The sequence below is a fragment of the Ipomoea triloba genome, chromosome 10, assembly GCF_003576645.1.
Source record: "Ipomoea triloba cultivar NCNSP0323 chromosome 10, ASM357664v1".
Lineage (NCBI taxonomy): Eukaryota > Viridiplantae > Streptophyta > Magnoliopsida > Solanales > Convolvulaceae > Ipomoea > Ipomoea triloba.
The window spans coordinates 5,693,380-5,711,920 of record NC_044925.1 but is presented as its reverse complement, the minus strand read 5'-3'; the positions used below and the strand labels follow the sequence as shown (position 1 = coordinate 5,711,920).

The following is an 18,541-nucleotide window of genomic DNA, read 5'->3' as shown; positions in this document are numbered from 1 at the left end:
TTTACCTCAAGCTTAAATATTTTCCGAGTTGAGCTCAAAGTTACCCGGTTGTATTTTCGCTCTTGGTTTACTTGTCGAACTTACAGCGTTTTGCCTATGTATCGAGACTTGGGGATTTCTACTTATCAGTTGGTATCATCAAAACCTATTACATGATGTTCCTAACACTTTTTGCGGGCCGAGGCATACCTGTGATAAAAACGTGTGTTTGCATCAGCCCCCCGCAACCAGTGTTGCTTGGCTCGCTGTTTCCAGAAGGAGTCTTCCTGAGCCTCGAGTCGGGCGAGCTGATTCTCAATCCGCCGGAACTCAGACAGAGAGGCAGGGTCCCTATGGCCACGCAAAGACTGCTGGGATTTGCGTAGCTTTCTGATTCGTTCTCCGAACCTATGAAAGTGATCTCCACCCCACCTCTTTAGTTTCTCTCCGCAAAGCTGTAAACAATCGACTAGCCCATGCACTCTCCCATCCTGCTATGCAGCCTCCACCACACCTCTACAACCCTCGTCATGCACCCAGGCCATCTCAAACTTGAAACCCCTGAGTGCCCTACTAGTCGACTGAACCACAGGATTTACACACAAATAAATAGCTGAATGATCTGAAGTTCGAGTGAGAAGATTCTCAACAAAGGCCGAATCCAGCATAGCAGACCATTCATCGGAGGCAAGCACCTTGTCCAATCTCTCCTCCATCCAGTGTGTGGTACCCTTTCCTCTTTCCCAAGTAAATTGATAGCCCCGCATAGGTAGCTGGGCCAAGCAGCACTCCTCCACAGCTTCCCCAAACCCATGTAGCAGGTTCTCTGGGTGTGGGTTGCCACCCCTCTTCTCGGTCTGGTATAACAGATCATTAAAGTCTCCTAGGACCACCCATGGAAGTGGCGATCTGGGGGCCAGAGACCGTAGCAAGTCCCACGAATCCTTCCTTCGCCCACGCTCAAGGAAACCGTAGAAACACGTCATACGCCAACAGATAGGTCCCGGTTGTGTTACCTCAACATCTACATGGTTTCTTGAATAACTCAACAATCTTGCCGAACAATTTTTCCTCCAAAACAATGCCAGCCCCCCGCTCAGGCCTAGCGAATCAACGTAATACAAACCATCAAATCCAAGCTTGACACGTAGCCGCTCTGCATGCAGCTGTGCCACCTTAGTCTCCATCAAGAACAAAAATTCGGGCTTCTTACAGGACACAAGGTCCACAATTTCGCAAACTGTTCGTGGATCACCCAAGCCACGACAGTTCCAGCTGATGGTACTCATGATGACGGGCGGGCCTGGGCACTAGAACCCGCCACAGACAAGTTTTTTGGAACATCGGACATCATGACATCCCTCGAAACCACCACCATTCCGCCTGCCCCCCCCCCCCCTGGGACCCTTCGCGACGTCCCTTTTCCCTATATATTTTATAAATTATATAACTTAATAATATTATAATTACAAAATATAAATATTACATATAAAGTATATTGAGTATTATTTAAATAAATTATAATTATATTAAAAATTACAAATTAAAATATAATTATCTAAACATACATTATTTCTATATATATATTCAAGCACATCTGCAATTTGTTCAAAAAAAAAATTGGTGTTTGGTTAAAAAAAAAAGTATTAATTTTTAACTTAGAGGCTAGCGGTTTGAATCTTTAGATTATACACATAATTTAATATTTTTAAATATAATTATTCATTCATTAAATAATAAGAAATGAAGTTGATTGAGCAGTAGACACTTTAATTTAGTGAAAAATCTAAAAACATAATAAGTTTCAATCCAAGTTATACCCCTGGTTTATGTCCATTTTTTCTGTTAATTTTTGTTGTACCTTATGCTATAAAAGTTGTACTACATAATTTTTTGGACAACAATATCCCTACCGTTATAACTTCTGTTATCTTTTCACATTATAATTACCATGCACATGCATACACAATATTTTTTTCTTACATTCTTCCATGGTAAGTTTTAATTCATTTAGATTTTAATTAAATATTACCATAGTTATATTTAGTAATTTATCATTTATATAATTCTTATTTCAATAATATTAATATGAATTCTACAATTATAAATAAATATTATATATATATACATTATTATTTTTAAAAAATATTAATATTATAAATGAGCAGCAACATAATGTATTTGCAGTTGAATTGAGACATGATTTTTAGATATCAATTATATGTTTGTGAAAGTTGTTGAATTGAGATTCTTGAAATCAAGTATTATGTATATCCATATATGAATATGAATTTATAAGGGATATATATCTCTAATTTGAAGAAGATTACATTTAAACAAATTTTAGTCATTTTCAAAAACAAAAAAATTGTAATACAATCTTGAGTACCCTTAAAATTACAGTGAAATATATTCATCATAATATAATGAATTTGAATCTCTGATCTTGTGTTAATTTCAAATATATACACAACAAAAATTTTACTCGAATATCTATGAAACTTCGACAACACAAAAAAAAAAATACATTATATCTATTTCAAAATGATTTACTAATTGGATTTAAATATTGGACACAAGTATTCGCGGAAAGCGCGTAGAAAAAACTACTCTGTTTGATAAATATGGTTAGGTGAAGCAAAATACAAAATCATTCGTTTATAGTAGTTAAGGTAGTCATTATTGTTATTTGTAATTGTACAAGTATTATGATAGAAGAAGATGACAAATTCTAGCATGTACTCATTTTCATTGTAATAATACGGTAGGTTAATTCAAATTTTAAATCTATATCTATACTTCTATACTATATATATAAAAGTAAAATCCTTCTATTTTATTTTCCCGCCATAACTTTTGTAGTCAATTAATTAATAAAACTTATTTGGTAAGAAAATGTAAAATAGAAATTAACTAATATCTATTAATTGATAATATTATTGCTATATTCACTTATAAATACTATTAATAAAAGTTAAATCATCCCCTTCAACTTTCCGGCACAAACTAATATTATTAATTAACTGGTAAAAGAATTAATAACGTTTAATTGGTAACAAAATTTTATTTCCCAAATTCTGAGAATAATTAACCATTATAATTGTGAGAAATTAGGCAAATTAAAAAAGGAAAAAGGATATTACTAATTGACTGAAAATTATTTAAAAACATTAAAAAAAAATAATTACACTTTCCTTTAGAAAACTTTAAATTGTTTAAACTTTAAAAATTTTATTTTTTGTTTGAAAACCAAAGAACCAAATATATTAATCACTCGAAAGTAAGAGACAGATACAATCAGGAAATAGAAACCCAAGTACGAGGACCAGCCTGAGAAGCCGCAGCTCTAGCTAACACATGAGCTAACTGATGAGCACAAATGATGAGTGTAAAAAGGGTGTAATGTCGTTCCGCTGAGGATTGGGACTATGACACGTAATTGTATGAATTACTAGGCACTAGAATATATGAATTTAATAGAATCCAAGCAACAAAGATTGAAAGATGTGGAATAAAAGAAAGCAATTAACTAGGGAGATACTGTATGATAAGGGTATGGGCCAGATTAGGCGATTGTAATCTTGATGTTCCAAACAACTCAGAATTAGGGAAAGAATAATTAACCACGGGATTTATGGGCAATGCACTGAAGAATTCAAGTCAGCTACTTTCGTAATCAATAACAAGAATTAGGCTACAATTGTCCCACTGTCGTGATGCATCAATTATAACCTTAAACACCTAAGCATTGTAAGCCCCCAAAATTACCTCTACTTTCATAGCAGGAAAATTAGGTTGAAATTGGTAAGGCTCGAGGTCTCCATCCAACTTTCGTTGTAATGAATCACTCTCCTAGACTAGCAATTAATTGTGGCCATCAATCAATAACAAGTAGAAAGAAATCCCCAAATCAACATAAACCCTAGGTACCAGATTCAATCCATTTATGCAATTAATCATAAATTGAACATCAAGATTAACAATGGATCCCTAATCCAAACCCATAAACGAACTACTCACGCATGATGGGAGTAAACAAAACAAAGCAATAATTAATAACCATAAACATTGCAAGAAAGTAATAAAGGAATAAGAGAACTTAACTGATAAAGAACAAATCCAATCTTCAATCTTTGATTCCAATCTTGAAATTAAATAATCTAATGTGAAACTAATCTAAACTATGGTAGGGAAATATAAACTAAAAGCTAGGGTTCGGAACTCTGTAAGGGAACCTCCCTTTAAATGTAGAGAATAGGTAGAATATATAGGAGGTAGATGGGCCTTGGCCCATTAGGCAACTTCTAATTCTTTTCCAACTTGTATTCTTCCTTGTAATTTCCTTTTCTTCCAGAACTTGTCCAAAATGTTCCAATATTCTTCCTTTGTTGTTCCTTGTAGATAATTCAACACTTGTACAATATAACACACAAACAATTCCCAATTTCACTAGGATACAGAAAATAACCTTCAAAACAACTAGAATAAGGGGTGAATAGTTGTACAAAATAGCAGATATCACTAACGTATACGCTGATCTAGGAACATAATGGAACGACAGATCAACAAAGTGTCGTTTCAACATAAGACAGTCACGAAGAATGCAACCAACATAGGAATGAATCGAAGGTAAACAACGCAACAATCGCACCAACTGACAATCTGAAAAGATAGCCACTATCAGCCAACCACACTCCATTGCACAAGAGAGAGCTTCCTTGATAGCCATAGCCTCAGCTAAAATAGGATCCTGTAAACATCTGACAGAACCATTTTTAGCTGCTATAAAACCCTATCATTATCCTACTTTAAAAAAAATTAATTAAACATGGGTTGTTAGATTTTTTATAGTAATTAAAATTAATTTATTCAAATATGGACGAGGAAGAAAAAATTAAATGCGATATGGTGAAAATGAACATACTTAAGGGCAGGTATAAAAGTACAATTATACATATATTAGCATAATTGACTAATAATAATTGCATAATAATTATTATAGTAATTAAGCTAAAGATTGGTCGTTGAATTTATTTTTATAATAATTATAATTAAATTATTTCTTGCTTTTTGCTTTGTTGAGTGGAGTGTGCAATGGACGTACATGATTTGGAGAAGGGCTGTGCCGATCTCACACTTGATGAGGAGGAGTTGGGTGGACTGGATGTTCCAGTGCAAGATCAGGCCAGCGGCAGTACTGTTTATTACGAACTGGTTGGACGATTCCTTACGGATCGATCGATCAAGTTTGAACAAATGCAACAAGTTTTGGCATCGGTATGGCGTCCAATGATGGGGATGAGAGTCTTACCGGTAAATGAAAATTTATTCTTGTTCCAATTCCCTCATGCAAGGGATATGCAACGTGCGATCGACGACGGACCGTGGTCCTTTGAAAATCATACGTTGGTTTGCAAGGAACTAACTCGTCAGACGCAACCAGAAGAAGTGGTGTTGGATTCTGTGGACTTCTGGGTTCAGATCCATGATCTGCCTGCAGTATATGCGTCTACTGAATTTGTTGAGCAGATAGGTAATTATGTTGGCTTGTTTGTTGCTGCGGATCCAAATAATTTTGGAGGCAATTGGCGCAGTTTCTTTCGGGTAAGGGTAACTTTGAAGGTTGATGAACCATTAAAGAGGAGGATGAAGCTGCATCGTCGAGATAGGACATTTCAATGGATTACGTTCTGTTATGAACGCCTTAATACTTTCTGTTTCTGTTGTGGTCTCCTGGGTCATTCAGATAAGTTCTGCAAGAAAGTTTATGAGGAGGGTATCTTGCCCAAGGATTATCCATATAGAGGTTGGATGAGAGCAGGAGCCCGTCGTCAAGCCAAGCCGGTAGGGGCAAAGTGGCTTTTATCTGATCTCCCAGCAAAGGCTGCTTTTGTTGAGGCTGCCCCAAGATCCACGACCGCTAATCCTGATCAGTTGGAGGCTGGGATTGTTCTGCATGGGGAGCATAAGCGCAGACGGGAAGACATGTCCAGCCATGAGGGTACTATTGTTGGTGACACTAACATGACCGAGGCATCAAAAAACTTGGCTACGGCGGGTCGGGAGTCCCAGACCCGCCCATCACAATGAGTACATTGAGCTGGAACTGCCGGGGATTGGGTAGCCCTCGGACAGTTCGGGAATTAATGGGCCTTGTGTCCAAACAGCAACCCAACTTGGTTTTTATTATGGAGACAAAAGCACTAGCAGCGCAGGTAGAACGAGTTCGTGTTCGTTTGGGTTTCGAAGGTTTGTTATCAGTTGATAGGGTGGGTTTAGGCGGCGGCTTGGCATTATTTTGGAGAGAGCATGATATGGCAACGGTTCTAAGTTATTCCTCAAATCATATTGATGTTATTGTGACGTTACCAGACAAAATTCCTTGGCGTCTAACATGTTATTATGGCTTTCCGGAGCGAGCCAGGAGGCAGCAATCATGGGATTTTTACGACAACTAAAGAACCGATCCAATCTTCCTTGGGTCATGATCTGGGACTTCAATGACATTGCTAGTCCCTATGAGAAGAAGGGTGCCATACCTCATCCCGATGGCCTCATTAGGGGTTTTAACGATATGCTGTCTGACTGTGAGTTGTCTGACTTGGGGATGGTAGGGTATCAGTTTACCTGGGAAAGAGGAAGAGGTACCGACCGTTGGGTTGAGGAGAGGTTGGATAGGGCGGTTGGGACATTGGACTGGTGTGTTGCGTTTAATGAAGCCACGGTGCATAATATTCATACACTGTCTTCTGATCATAGTGCCATCTGTTTGGATCCAGAGGCACGGCTGGTGAATAGAGTGCGTAGACATTTTAAGTTCGAAGCTGCATGGCTCTTAGATGAAGATTGTAGGAAGGTGGTGGAACAATCTTGGGGCTTCTCGAGTGGGCTGGCGTTTGAACGAAAGATTAGCAACTGTGGAAAAGATTTGTGGAGGTGGGGTGGAGATTATTTCAGCAAGTTTGGCCGCAAAATTCAAAAACTAAGGGGTATCTTAGAACAGTTGCGTGGAAGCCGTAGGGATGAGGACGTTTTCCGTTATCATCAAGTAGAAGGGGAATTGCGGCGTTTGCTTGCTCAAGAAGAAATATTCTGGAGACAACGCTCTAAACAGCTGTGGTTGAAGGAAGGTGATTTAAATACAAAATACTTTCACAGGTTTGCCTCTACTAGAAGGAAATTCAATCAGCTGTTGCGCATTCAAGATCATGCTGGTACCTGGGTGGATGGTGCAGAAATGAACGAGGAGGTGTTACGGTATTATACTGATATTTTTAAGGCTGGTATGTGTGATGCAAATTTGTTTAATACTGTACAAAGCCGTGTTACAACTGAATGCAATGTTCGCTTACTTAGACCTATTGAACATGACGAAGTCAAAGCTGCTTTATTCTCGATGGCTCCTGATAAGGCCCCGGGTCCCGACGGTATGACACCATCTTTTTATCAGAATTTTTGGTCAACTGTGGGGCGTGATCTAATTGATTTTGTAAAGTCGTGCTTTGAGAACTGCAGTTTGCCGCCGGGATTGAATGATACCAATGTAGTTCTAACACCCAAGAAGAAAGTTCCCGAGAAGGTCTCTAATCTTAGGCTGATTGCGTTATGCAATGTTTCCTATAAGGTACTTGCTAAGGTTGTGGCTAATAGAATGAAAGTGGTACTTGACTCTATTATATCCCCATCTCAGAGTGCGTTTGTGCCGGATCGTCTCATCTCCGATAACATTATTGTGGCGGGGGAGATTGGCCATTACTTGAGGAGGAAAAGGGAAGGTAGTGTTGGGTGGGCTGCGCTGAAGCTAGATATGACAAAAGCTTATGATCGGATGGAATGGAGCTTCCTTGAGGGCATGCTTCTAGCATTGGGATTCGCCCGAGGGTGGGTTGATCTCGTGTTATTATGCGTGACTTCAGTTCGGTACAACATCATGGTAAATGGGGGAGAAGTGGGAACTGTGATTCCTTCTAGGGGTATCCAGCAAGGGGATCCTTTATCGCCATCTTTATTTATTGTCTGTGCTGAAGGTTTGTCTCTTCTATTACAGCAGAAAGAAGCTCAAGGGCAAATTCATGGTGTAAAGGTAGCTAGGGGAGCACCCCCCGTGTCCCATTTATTTTTTGCCGATGATAGCCTGTTGTTTTTCAAATCAATTGATGCAGAAGCACAAGAGGTCCGAAATTGTTTGCTGCTCTATAGTCGGGCTTCGGGTCAAGTGGTAAATTTTGAAAAGTCGAGTATTATGTTCAGTACTAATACGAGGTCTGACATGCGAGACCATGTGGCATCAGTTTTTCATGTTCAGCAGGTCCAGGACTTCGGGCGTTATTTGGGATTACCATCTTTCCTCGGGAGAAATAGAACTACGGTGTTCCGGTATGTTGAGCAAAGAGTGAGGGAAAGGGTTAATTCTTGGCAGAAAAAATTATTAACCCGTGCTGGAAAGGAGGTGCTTTTAAAGAGTGTTGCGCAGGCAATGCCTATATTCTCTATGTCAGTTTTTCTGCTCCCTATTGGTGTGTGTCACACCATTGAGAACATCATGAACAGGTTTTGGTGGCAGCATGGCAGGGCGGTTAATCGAGGTATTCATTGGATGAGTTGGTCACGGATGTCTATCCCTAAACAATACGGTGGGATAGGCTTTAAGCGCCTTCATGAGTTCAACGTTGCATTGTTAGCAAAGCAGGGATGGCGTTTACTCACTTCCCCATATTCCTTGATGAGTAGAGTGCTGAAAGCCAGGTATTTTCCTAATGACTGTTTTCTATCGGCTAAACTTGGTAGTAATCCGAGCTATATTTGGCGTAGTATCCTAGCTGGACAGAACTTACTTCGGGAAGGTGTTCTTCGCAGGGTAGGTGATGGAAAAGATACCATAGTATGGGGTTGGCCTTGGTTAGCAGATTCGGTGGACTCGGCTTTACAGACTGGGTGCATTGAAGAGTTGAAAGAAGCTAAGGTCTGTAATCTTATGACTGCAAATGGTGATTGGGATGATGAGGTGGTCCGTGATCTTTTCTCTAGTTACGATGTCCCAAGGATTTTGAGCACCCCGATTTCACCTAATCATCATGACACTTGGTGTTGGAAAGGGGATGTTAGAGGGCAGTACATGGTAAGACATGGCTATCATTTACTCATGCATAATTTTTTAGTCCAAGATTCTAATGTGCTGTTTTCCGATTGGGGTCGTTTATGGAATCTCCCGGTTCCTCCAAAGGTTAAGAATTTCCTTTGGCGTTGCGTGAGAAATATACTACCTGTTCGTGATGTTTTACAATCCAAACGTGTGTGGATTGGTGGTGGTTGTCCTTTCTGTCCATTTGATACGGAGACTGTAACTCATTTATTGTGTGATTGTTCCATTGCCAGGCAGGTTTGGGGCTGTAATGACGTACTTCTTGGTAGATCATTTGTAGAATTTGTGGAGTCCACTTTGCGCCAAGCCTGTGTGGAGGATTCTGTGAACATGGTTGCTAGATTTTTGGTTATTTGGCTGGTAAGAAATGATCTCATTTGGCATGGAAAGGTGTGGACATTGGAAGCTATGCATAATTATATTAATGCTTTGCTTGTGACTTGGCGAGATCTGCAGGCTACCCCACCAACTACTCAACACATGGATGCTAATCCTGTTACTTGGTCACCGCCACCTTTGGGAATGATTTCATGTAATGTAGACGCAGTACTGCATGAGGGTACAGTAACGTATGGAGCAATTTTAAGAGATCATCAGGGAGTGTTTGTGGCTGCTCATAGCGGCCAATTGATGTGTGGCAAGGATCCCTATCTCGCAGAGGCTATGGCAGTTAAAGAAGCGTTAGCATGGATTAAGAGTCGTTCTGGTGTTGGTTATTTAGTTGAGTCTGATTGTTTGAATTTTTTTAATAGTTATAATTCTGGTAGACAAGACTATTCGCATGTTGGTTTAGTTATTCAGCAGTGTCGTATCATTGCTTGTGACATTGGGAACACTGTGGTTCGCCATGTCAGAAGGTCAGCGAATCACGTTGCTCATGTGCTTGCACGGGCGGCTGGTTCTTCCTCTGTCCTTGGGGAGTGGGTTTCTTCTCCTCCTGATTGTATTTCGGGTTTATTTTAATATGATTGCTTCGGCTTGGTTTTCAAAAAAAAAATAAAATTACATAAGTCATATTACATATCAATCTTTTTAAGATAATTGTAGACAAGCAAGTCATATATTATTCAATTAATTGAGTAATACTTTTGCACTAATATTATAATTAAATAATGTACACGTTCAATTAGCTAGGGGTGTGCAAACTATGAAAAACATTTGGTTAACCGACTAAATCGGAAAAGTTCGGTTAACCATAACCGAACCAAACTTTTTCGCTTCGGTTAATGGTTAAAAGAATTTTAAAACTTCGGTTAACGGTTAATTCGATTCGAAACGATCGGTTAATCGAACGGTTAACCGAAGTTTTTTAATAAATATATGTAAATAAATAAATATAAATACTTATGTGTAATACTAATACCCTGAACAGTTACCATATTTTTACAATATTACGCACACCTTAATAGTATAGGAGTGTTTTGGGGAAGTTAAAATTGAGGATTTTGTTTTTATTAATAGACAAGTATAGATTACGTTGTACGAAAGTATATGCACTATTTTATTACGATTAGTAATTTTTATCTAGAATTGTATTACGAATAAGTAAGTAGGAAATGATATATTGTATTAGGATTTGTATTGCCATATTTTAATGTACAATTGTAGTACGAAAAGGAATTGTATAACCATATTTTACAATATTACGCAAATCTTAATAGTATTGAAGTGTGTTTTAGGCGTGAAGTTAAAATAGATGATTTTGTTTTCATTAAAAGTTTAGACTACGTTGCATGGAAATATATGTACTGTTTTATTGCGATTAGTAATTTTAATCTAGAATTGTATTACGAATAAGTAGGAAAGAATATATTGTATTAGAAATTGTATTACGCACACCTTAATAGTATAGGACGAAATGTTTTGGACGGAAAGTTAAAATGGAGAATTTTGTGGGAGAAAGAATATATAGAATTAATCCCTATTGATTTTAAACCTTCCCATTCATATAAAAATATATGGAATTAGTGGGAGAATAATATATAGAATTAATTTCATTTATATCTGTACTCAAAAAAAAAAAAAATCCTTTAAAAACTCCAATCCCTCGTTAATTAAGAAATCTTAAATTTTTTTTTTGAAAACGAGAAATCTTAAATTTAATTAGACTCCATCATTGATTGTATTGCTAATAGCAATTCGCAATGAGGAGGAGTGTTGTGGGAGACTGCAATTTTACCTTAAATACAATTCGGATACTCCAAAAATCCAAATTAACCCTAAAACTGTACTCCTACAAATTAAACCTTTTACCTTAAATTAAATACAATTCGGATACTCCAAAAATCCAAATTAAACTTCAGCCAGCTCGTAAGATACCAACGATGGAGGAGACAATACCAACGATGGCGGGTGTTTCAACGCTACCTTTTCTTCCCCAAGACATTCTGTTCGATATCCTCTCCAAGCTCCCTGCTAAGTCGCTAGTACGACTCAGGTGCGTTTCTAAATTGTTTTTTGCTCTCATAGCTGATCATGCCTTTGGCGTTCTGCATCGCAATTTGTCCTTCACACTACCCAGTAGGGCGGGCATCCTCATCGCTATCATTCCTCGAAAGCCGCTCTCCGTCCCTTCCGCCCCTTCGTATTACACCATCAATTTCACCCAAGAAAACCTCCAAGCTAACCGTCTCGGCTACTTGGACACTGAAGAACCCTTTTTGAAAGGTTGTCTACACTCCTCCTCCGACGGCCTGATTTGTCTCTCCAGACCCAATGGAGAAGTCGTTGTTTGCAATGTTAGTACGGGACAGCGTATTTCCCTTCCAAGATTCCAGTTCCCCTCCCGCCATCCAAATGACATTTGTGCGCTATTAGGGTTTGATTCACAGTCTAAAAGATACAAGGTTTTGATTATTGATCGGAGGAGGAGCATTTTCGAGTATAAGCACTGGATTTTGACTGTGGGAGTGGATAAATCATGGAGGGAGATCAATTATTCTTCGTACCCCTTCTACCCCTTTGATGGCTTTGGTTGCGGTGGCTATTCCAATACTAGTGTCCACATCAACGGCGTTATCTATTCCTATAATTGGCTAACTAGAGATGACCCTACTAACTTCCACATAGTAGCATTTGAAGTTGGGTCCGAGAGTTATTCTTTGATACCAATTCCAGCTGAAGTTCCATCTGCATCAAATTTTTGTTCTATAGATACATCTGCGGGAAAATAACTCTATTCTAATTTTGTTATCACAAATTTTGCATTGCTACAAGTTGATGGAGATCGACTGGCTATTGTTTATGTTCGCGAAATAGGCCACGTATTCTACATGAATGTTTGGACTTTGGAGAAATCTAAGGAATGTTGGGAGAAGATTACTACAATCATCCCATTTGATTTGGAGGTAGAAAAATCAACGGTGTACCGCTATACTACCAATCATGTTGGGGAAATTGTGATGTTATCTACAAATAGTAAACAAATTACCATTTTGATTTGTAACTTGAAAAGTGAGGTTTGGAAAAAATTTGATGTAGGTGGAGTTAAGGAATTTCCAATTTGTTTACCTAGGGATCTTAGAATTTACAAGACTATGGACAATGTGTTTTCCATTGGGTAGTTTGATTTTGAATGCTTGAATTATGAGAGGACTTTTGGGTTGACAAGCGGGATCGGAAATTCACAGCAAGTTTTGGTTGACGAGAGAGGGCTTAACTTGGTGAAAGACTAAAGGTTGAACTAGTTGTTAATGTTTCCTTTTTTATGTATTCGTTGATAACTTTGAGAATGTTTCCTAGCTTTTTAATTTTCAGTATTCAAAATTATATAACTTTGAGAATGTTTCTTAACTTTTTAATTTTCAGTATCCAAAATTATATAACTTTGGAAGGTGACGCCGTGACGGTAATAATATTACCAAGAGAATATTGTGTGTAAGTGAATAGAGACAAGTTGTATTACTATACTGCAAATTTGATGTTGGTGGAGTAGTTGGGAAATTTCTAATTCTTTTCCGTGTTTGAATTATGAGTGAAATTTGGGGTTAGAAAACTAGGTTTAATTTGGGGTTTGGAAGCGCGGGATCGGAGGTATGATTCGGGATGTAAAGATGGGCAGATTTGGGAGGTAAAGATGGGCAAATTGGCAGCTTCAATTTCACATCAAAACTTACTGATAAGAGAGGGCTTAATTTGGTGAAAGACAAAGGTTCGAACTAGTTGTTAACATCATTAATTTGAGGAATAAAGGTTAAATAGGTCACTCAACTACACACCAAATTTCAGTTGGACCATTGAACTAAAAAAAAATGTAATTGAGCTCTGAACAATACAAACTCATGCAGTTCAATTTAAAATGACCTGTTTACCCGAAAAGATATTGATTTAAAAATAATTTTTAAATGATTAGATAAACAGGTCATTTTGGTTTGAATTGCATGAGTTTGTGTTGTTCAGTGATCCAATTACATTTTATTTGAGTTCAATGGTCCAATTGCAATTTGCGTGGAGTTGAGTGACCTTTTTGACCCTTATTCTTTAATTTGAGAATGTTTCCTTTTTATATATTAGTATGGTTGTCTATTAATTTCAGTATTATAGAAATTATATAAATGTTAATATAATTTTAAATTGTAAATATGAATCTGATTAGTACAAGTACACTACGAATATCCAACTTTGCAAATCCCTTAGTTTATTCAAAGCTAAAGGTAAAAGCTTAAACAATGCCAAAGAACAATTCTATTTATTAGTGATTTTTTTTGGCAGAAGAATCAGTTTTTAGTACTCCCTTCGTTCTTAAGTGCATGTTTAGTTCATTGTAATTTAACTGTAGTTGAATTGAAATTCAATGAATACCACAATTACGACGTACGTTGTTTAGTTGGAGGAAATTGTCCTTTATTTACTGAATTAGAATTCAGACTTCCACCCAAAGAATTGCAATTCAACGTTGAAGGGAGAAGAAAAAGAGATTGTGAAAACAGTTTTGCCCCTGTAATGAGACAAATCTCAATTGATGTAATCCACCATCTCATTTGAGCTCTGTGCATTTGTTGTGTACATAAGCATTCGCATGGCTTCCATTTGGCTGCTTTTGTTATTAATGACCCTATTTGGTAAATGGTTGTTAGCTTATTGGATTAGGAGGTATGATTAGTTGATAACATTAATTATTATAGAAAGGTATTTGATAAATTAACTGTTAGCTGATATAGCTGTTTGGTATAATTTCTTTTCGGGTCACACTTGTGTGAGACCGTCTCACGGATCCTTATTCGTGAGACGGGTCGGGTCGGGTCAAAGCACTATACAAATGTCATACTTATATGTGCAAATATCATACTTATATGCTCAAATATAACACTAATCAAGAATACAATTTTTGATACTTATTAGAGAAAAAGTAATACATTTTTTATAATAAGTAATGTTGACAAGTGCCCCTTACTTATAAGGGCAAATATAATACTTTTGTGGAAAAATGTAATACTTTTAAATCGAAATGTAAAAGTATTGTATTTTCCCTTAAAAGTATTACATTTACCCTTATAAGTAACAAAAATTCTATTCCTAATTAGTATTACATTTGAGCATATAAGTATGACATTTGTGCATATAAGTGTTACTTTTGTAGCTTGACCCGACCCGAACCGACCCGTCTCATGGTGAGACGGTCTCACATAAGTTTTTGCCTTTCTTTTCTCTAAAAGCTAATTGAAAAGGCTGTTTTGAGTAGCCTTTTGAATTTTAGTATTTTGGAGTTACAAAAAGCTTATTAACTAAATACTTATATTGATTTTTTAACCAAATCAAACAACTAATAGTAGTCAAATAAGTTAAAATTGACTGATAGGCTGATTATTTACCAACAGGACAATATGTTTATAAAATCACTCTCAATAAGTGTTTTGGCTGCTACGATTTTCTTCTTTCCAAATAAATATATCTATTTTTGCATTAATATCTAACGTGATGGGATAAGTTAAAATTATTATTATTATTATTATTATTATTATTATTATTATTATTATTATTATTATTATTATTATGTTTATTGTTATTACTGTTACTGTTACTATTATTATTTTATTTTAGCTAAAGTGTCATTTTGCACCATGAACTATATTGGATTATTCATGCCGCACCTTGAACTTTTATAACGTCCATTTCGATACACAAACTATTAATTCTTTTTCATCTAGCATTTTTCACAGGTTACCAGGTTACTATGATGACATGCCACAGGTAATTAGCTTATGTGGATCTTCTTTTTAAGTCAACCCAAAATTTTTAAGTAAACCTCAAAAATTAACGCCTCACACTGCCCCTCCTCTGTGTCTTCAGTCGGACCAGTGCTCACTAGACCAAATCACCACAGCACCTCCACAATCCACTGCTCCTCCCCTCCCTTGCGGCAGCGTGCGCCGAATCCACTGACGACCTGCCTAAGGGTGACCGCGATTCGTTTCAATTCTGAACTGTCGGTTCATGGTTCCAAGGTTACACAAACCAGAACCGGAACCTTATATAAAGGTTTCGGTTACGATTCCGATTCAACCGGAATTTCTCTTTTTTTTTTTTAGTATATATAATTATATATAATATGTTTTTTTTATTATAAAAACCATATTATAAATTTTTTTATTATTATTTTGGCTACTGCCTACTGGGAGTAGCTAAATATAATTTATATATATATATATATATATATATATATATATATATATAGCTACTGCTAGTAGCTAAATGCCTAAATATAAGATTTTTTTTAAATTATTTTACTGTTTCGGTACCGGTCATTGGGCTGGAAAATGTTTAGAAGAAAAATAAAATCAAAAAAAAAAGGAAGAAGAAAACAAAAAAAAAGTCCAAGTCATCATAGATTACCTATAACTTGTAGGTAACCTGTAAAAATTGCTAGATGAAAAAAAATTAATGGTTTGTGTATCAAAATAGACCTTATGAAAGTTCAAGGTGCGACATTAATAATCAAATATAGTTAATGGTGCGTGATGACACTTTAGCCTTTTATTTTTGTAGTGCATGAAACTTGAGTCTCAGTTTCTTTGTTGCATAATTCCTTCCTATTCTCGGTTGTATGCATACATAGTCGTTATACCGTGGACCATGGTCCACAATGCATTGTGGATCATGTACCATGGCTGATACTGTCGTTGTGTTGAACAGATACTGCAGTTGGGTTGAATTGATACTGCAATTATGTTGAAAGGGAATTGCAGTTGCATAGAACAGAGACCGTTTCATCCGTCTGGAACTGCAATTGTGTTGAACAGATATTGCAGTTGTGTTGAACTGATACTGCAGTGTGTTGAACGGATGAAACGACCTCTGATCTGCGCAACTGCAATTCCCTTTCAACACAACTACAGTATCAGTTCAACACAAATACAGTATCAGTTCAACACAACTGCAGTATCAACCATGGTCATGGTCCACAGTATAATTTGCGATGCACATACGTAAATAGGTCTTATATTTGGTAGAAATTACTTTGAAATTATTTTATTTAAAATTTTCCCCAATATTATTCTAAATTCTTAATTCTTGTTTCTTAATTTTATTCTATTTCTTGGACTCCAATTTTGACCTATTATCATCTTAAACTTATATTATTCCTTGATTATTATATCCAAAACTCATATTATTCTTTGATTATTATATTGAGCCTTATAGTTTCCAAATCCTAGTAATCTTTGTGTGTGTGTATACCGGAGTATATTTGATAGGTAAGTATAACAGTTTCAGCACAATAGCTTGTGTACAAGAATTTGCCTCCCCTATCTCTACAATAGAGCTATTATTTATATTATGGGTGCAACGGCTCTTCTAATGTGAATGTAACGGACTCATGATGGCGAGCTTTAAGTGTCACGTAATGGAGCAGTTGATAATAATTTCTCTCCTCATGTGTAACAGGTGGCCGTTTGACTTCCTGCGTCCACTTGTCCGCCTGTGGTTCGGGTCTGGTGCTCACCCAATTACTCTATCAATATTATATATGTACGATACACACCCTACGTATTATTTTTGAGTACGTAGTTTGATTATATATTAGGAAAAAGTGTCAAATAGGCCACTGAACTTATCGCTTTTCTGCAATGGGGTCATTGAACTTAAAAAGTGTGCAATTCAACTATCAAACAAGTAAAATATGTGTAATTAGAGCATTTTTCTAATTTTTTTAAATTCAATTTGAGTTAAAAACATTTCAATATTGACTCCCAACTAGTATGGTAGAAGAAAATGCGTGCCAATCTTAATACGTATATGTTAGTAATATAAGCAGATTTTACCGGAAAATTTTTTTAAAAATGTTCCAATTGCACAAATTTTGCTTGTTTGATGGTTCAATTACACACTTTTTAAGTTCAGTAACTTAATTGCACAAAAACAAGAAATTCAGTTGCCTATTTTACACTTTTTCCTATATATTATGTACGCACACCTTTAATCATATATATAGCCTTTCAATTCAATTTCAAATTGTACGTGTGTTTGGCTACAGTAGGTCACACGGTAGTCTCTCTCTCTCTATATATATATAGGTTTGCACTCTCGTGCGTACTCTCGCTCAGGAGAGAACTGCGGACAAATCACAGCCGTCCACGTGTCCAGATCAATGAATCAGATGCAATTTAAAAAAAATGACGCGGTGACATTTTCGTAAATAACTGGAACTTTGGTGCACCTAGTTTCACTTAAAAGTGCACCTATTTTCGCACCTATTTTCACTTAAAAGAGTGAGTAATTTACCTTGTTAATATTCATGAACCTATTTTCGCAAATATTTTCACTTACAAATGCAAGGTTAAATAAACTTGAAAACTGCTTGAGGACGAACATGATGATCTTTGGGGTAGTTGGAAGCACGAGTCATGTTGTCACTCTCCTTAAAACCTTATTTACCGCCTCCCGAGGTGCTGGAGCGTTGCGGCCTAGGTTTCCCAGGATAAAACGTACTACGATCCCTGCGTTTGAGGCACACAAACTTGAGACCAGGCGAACGAGAACGTGGGATGAACACAGGTGGCTAGAATGAAGGGGGAGCATAGTTTCAAGATGAAACAGGTGGCTAGAATGAAGGGGGAGCATAGTTTCAAGATGAAAACTTGGTCTAGAATGAAGGGGGAGCATAGTTTCAAGATGAAAACTTGGTTATTTCGTTCTTTTAGTTTGTATCTGTGTGTAAAATGCTCATGCATGATGATGGACAGGTGGCTAGAATGAACAGGTGGCTAGAATGAAGGGGGAGCATAGTTTCAAGATGAAACAGGTGGCTAGAATGAAGGGGGAGCATAGTTTCAAGATGAAAACTTGGTCTAGAATGAAGGGGGAGCATAGTTTCAAGATGAAAACTTGGTTATTTCGTTCTTTTAGTTTGTATCTGTGTGTAAAATGCTCATGCATGATGATGGAATAATGGCACATTAATATGGCTAGCGTGGGAATGCTCAT

At 36.9% G+C, this 18,541-nt stretch overlaps 3 protein-coding genes across 3 annotated transcripts; 2 read left to right on the top strand and 1 right to left on the bottom strand.

Annotated features, from left to right (window-relative positions):
- Positions 1–473: 473 nt before the first annotated feature.
- On the bottom strand, positions 474–1,268 carry LOC116033058. Its single transcript, XM_031275814.1, has one exon. The coding sequence runs from the start codon at positions 1,266–1,268 to the stop codon at positions 474–476; it is 795 nt and encodes a 264-aa protein (XP_031131674.1).
- Positions 1,269–6,373: 5,105 nt separating this feature from the next.
- Positions 6,374–10,084, top strand: LOC116033057. Its single transcript, XM_031275812.1, has one exon. It carries the CDS (start codon positions 6,374–6,376, stop codon positions 10,082–10,084), a length of 3,711 nt encoding a protein of 1,236 aa, XP_031131672.1.
- Positions 10,085–11,466: 1,382 nt separating this feature from the next.
- On the top strand, positions 11,467–12,294 carry LOC116033056 (putative F-box protein At3g52320). Its single transcript, XM_031275811.1, has one exon. The coding sequence runs from the start codon at positions 11,467–11,469 to the stop codon at positions 12,292–12,294; it is 828 nt and encodes a 275-aa protein (XP_031131671.1).
- Positions 12,295–18,541: the final 6,247 nt, after the last annotated feature.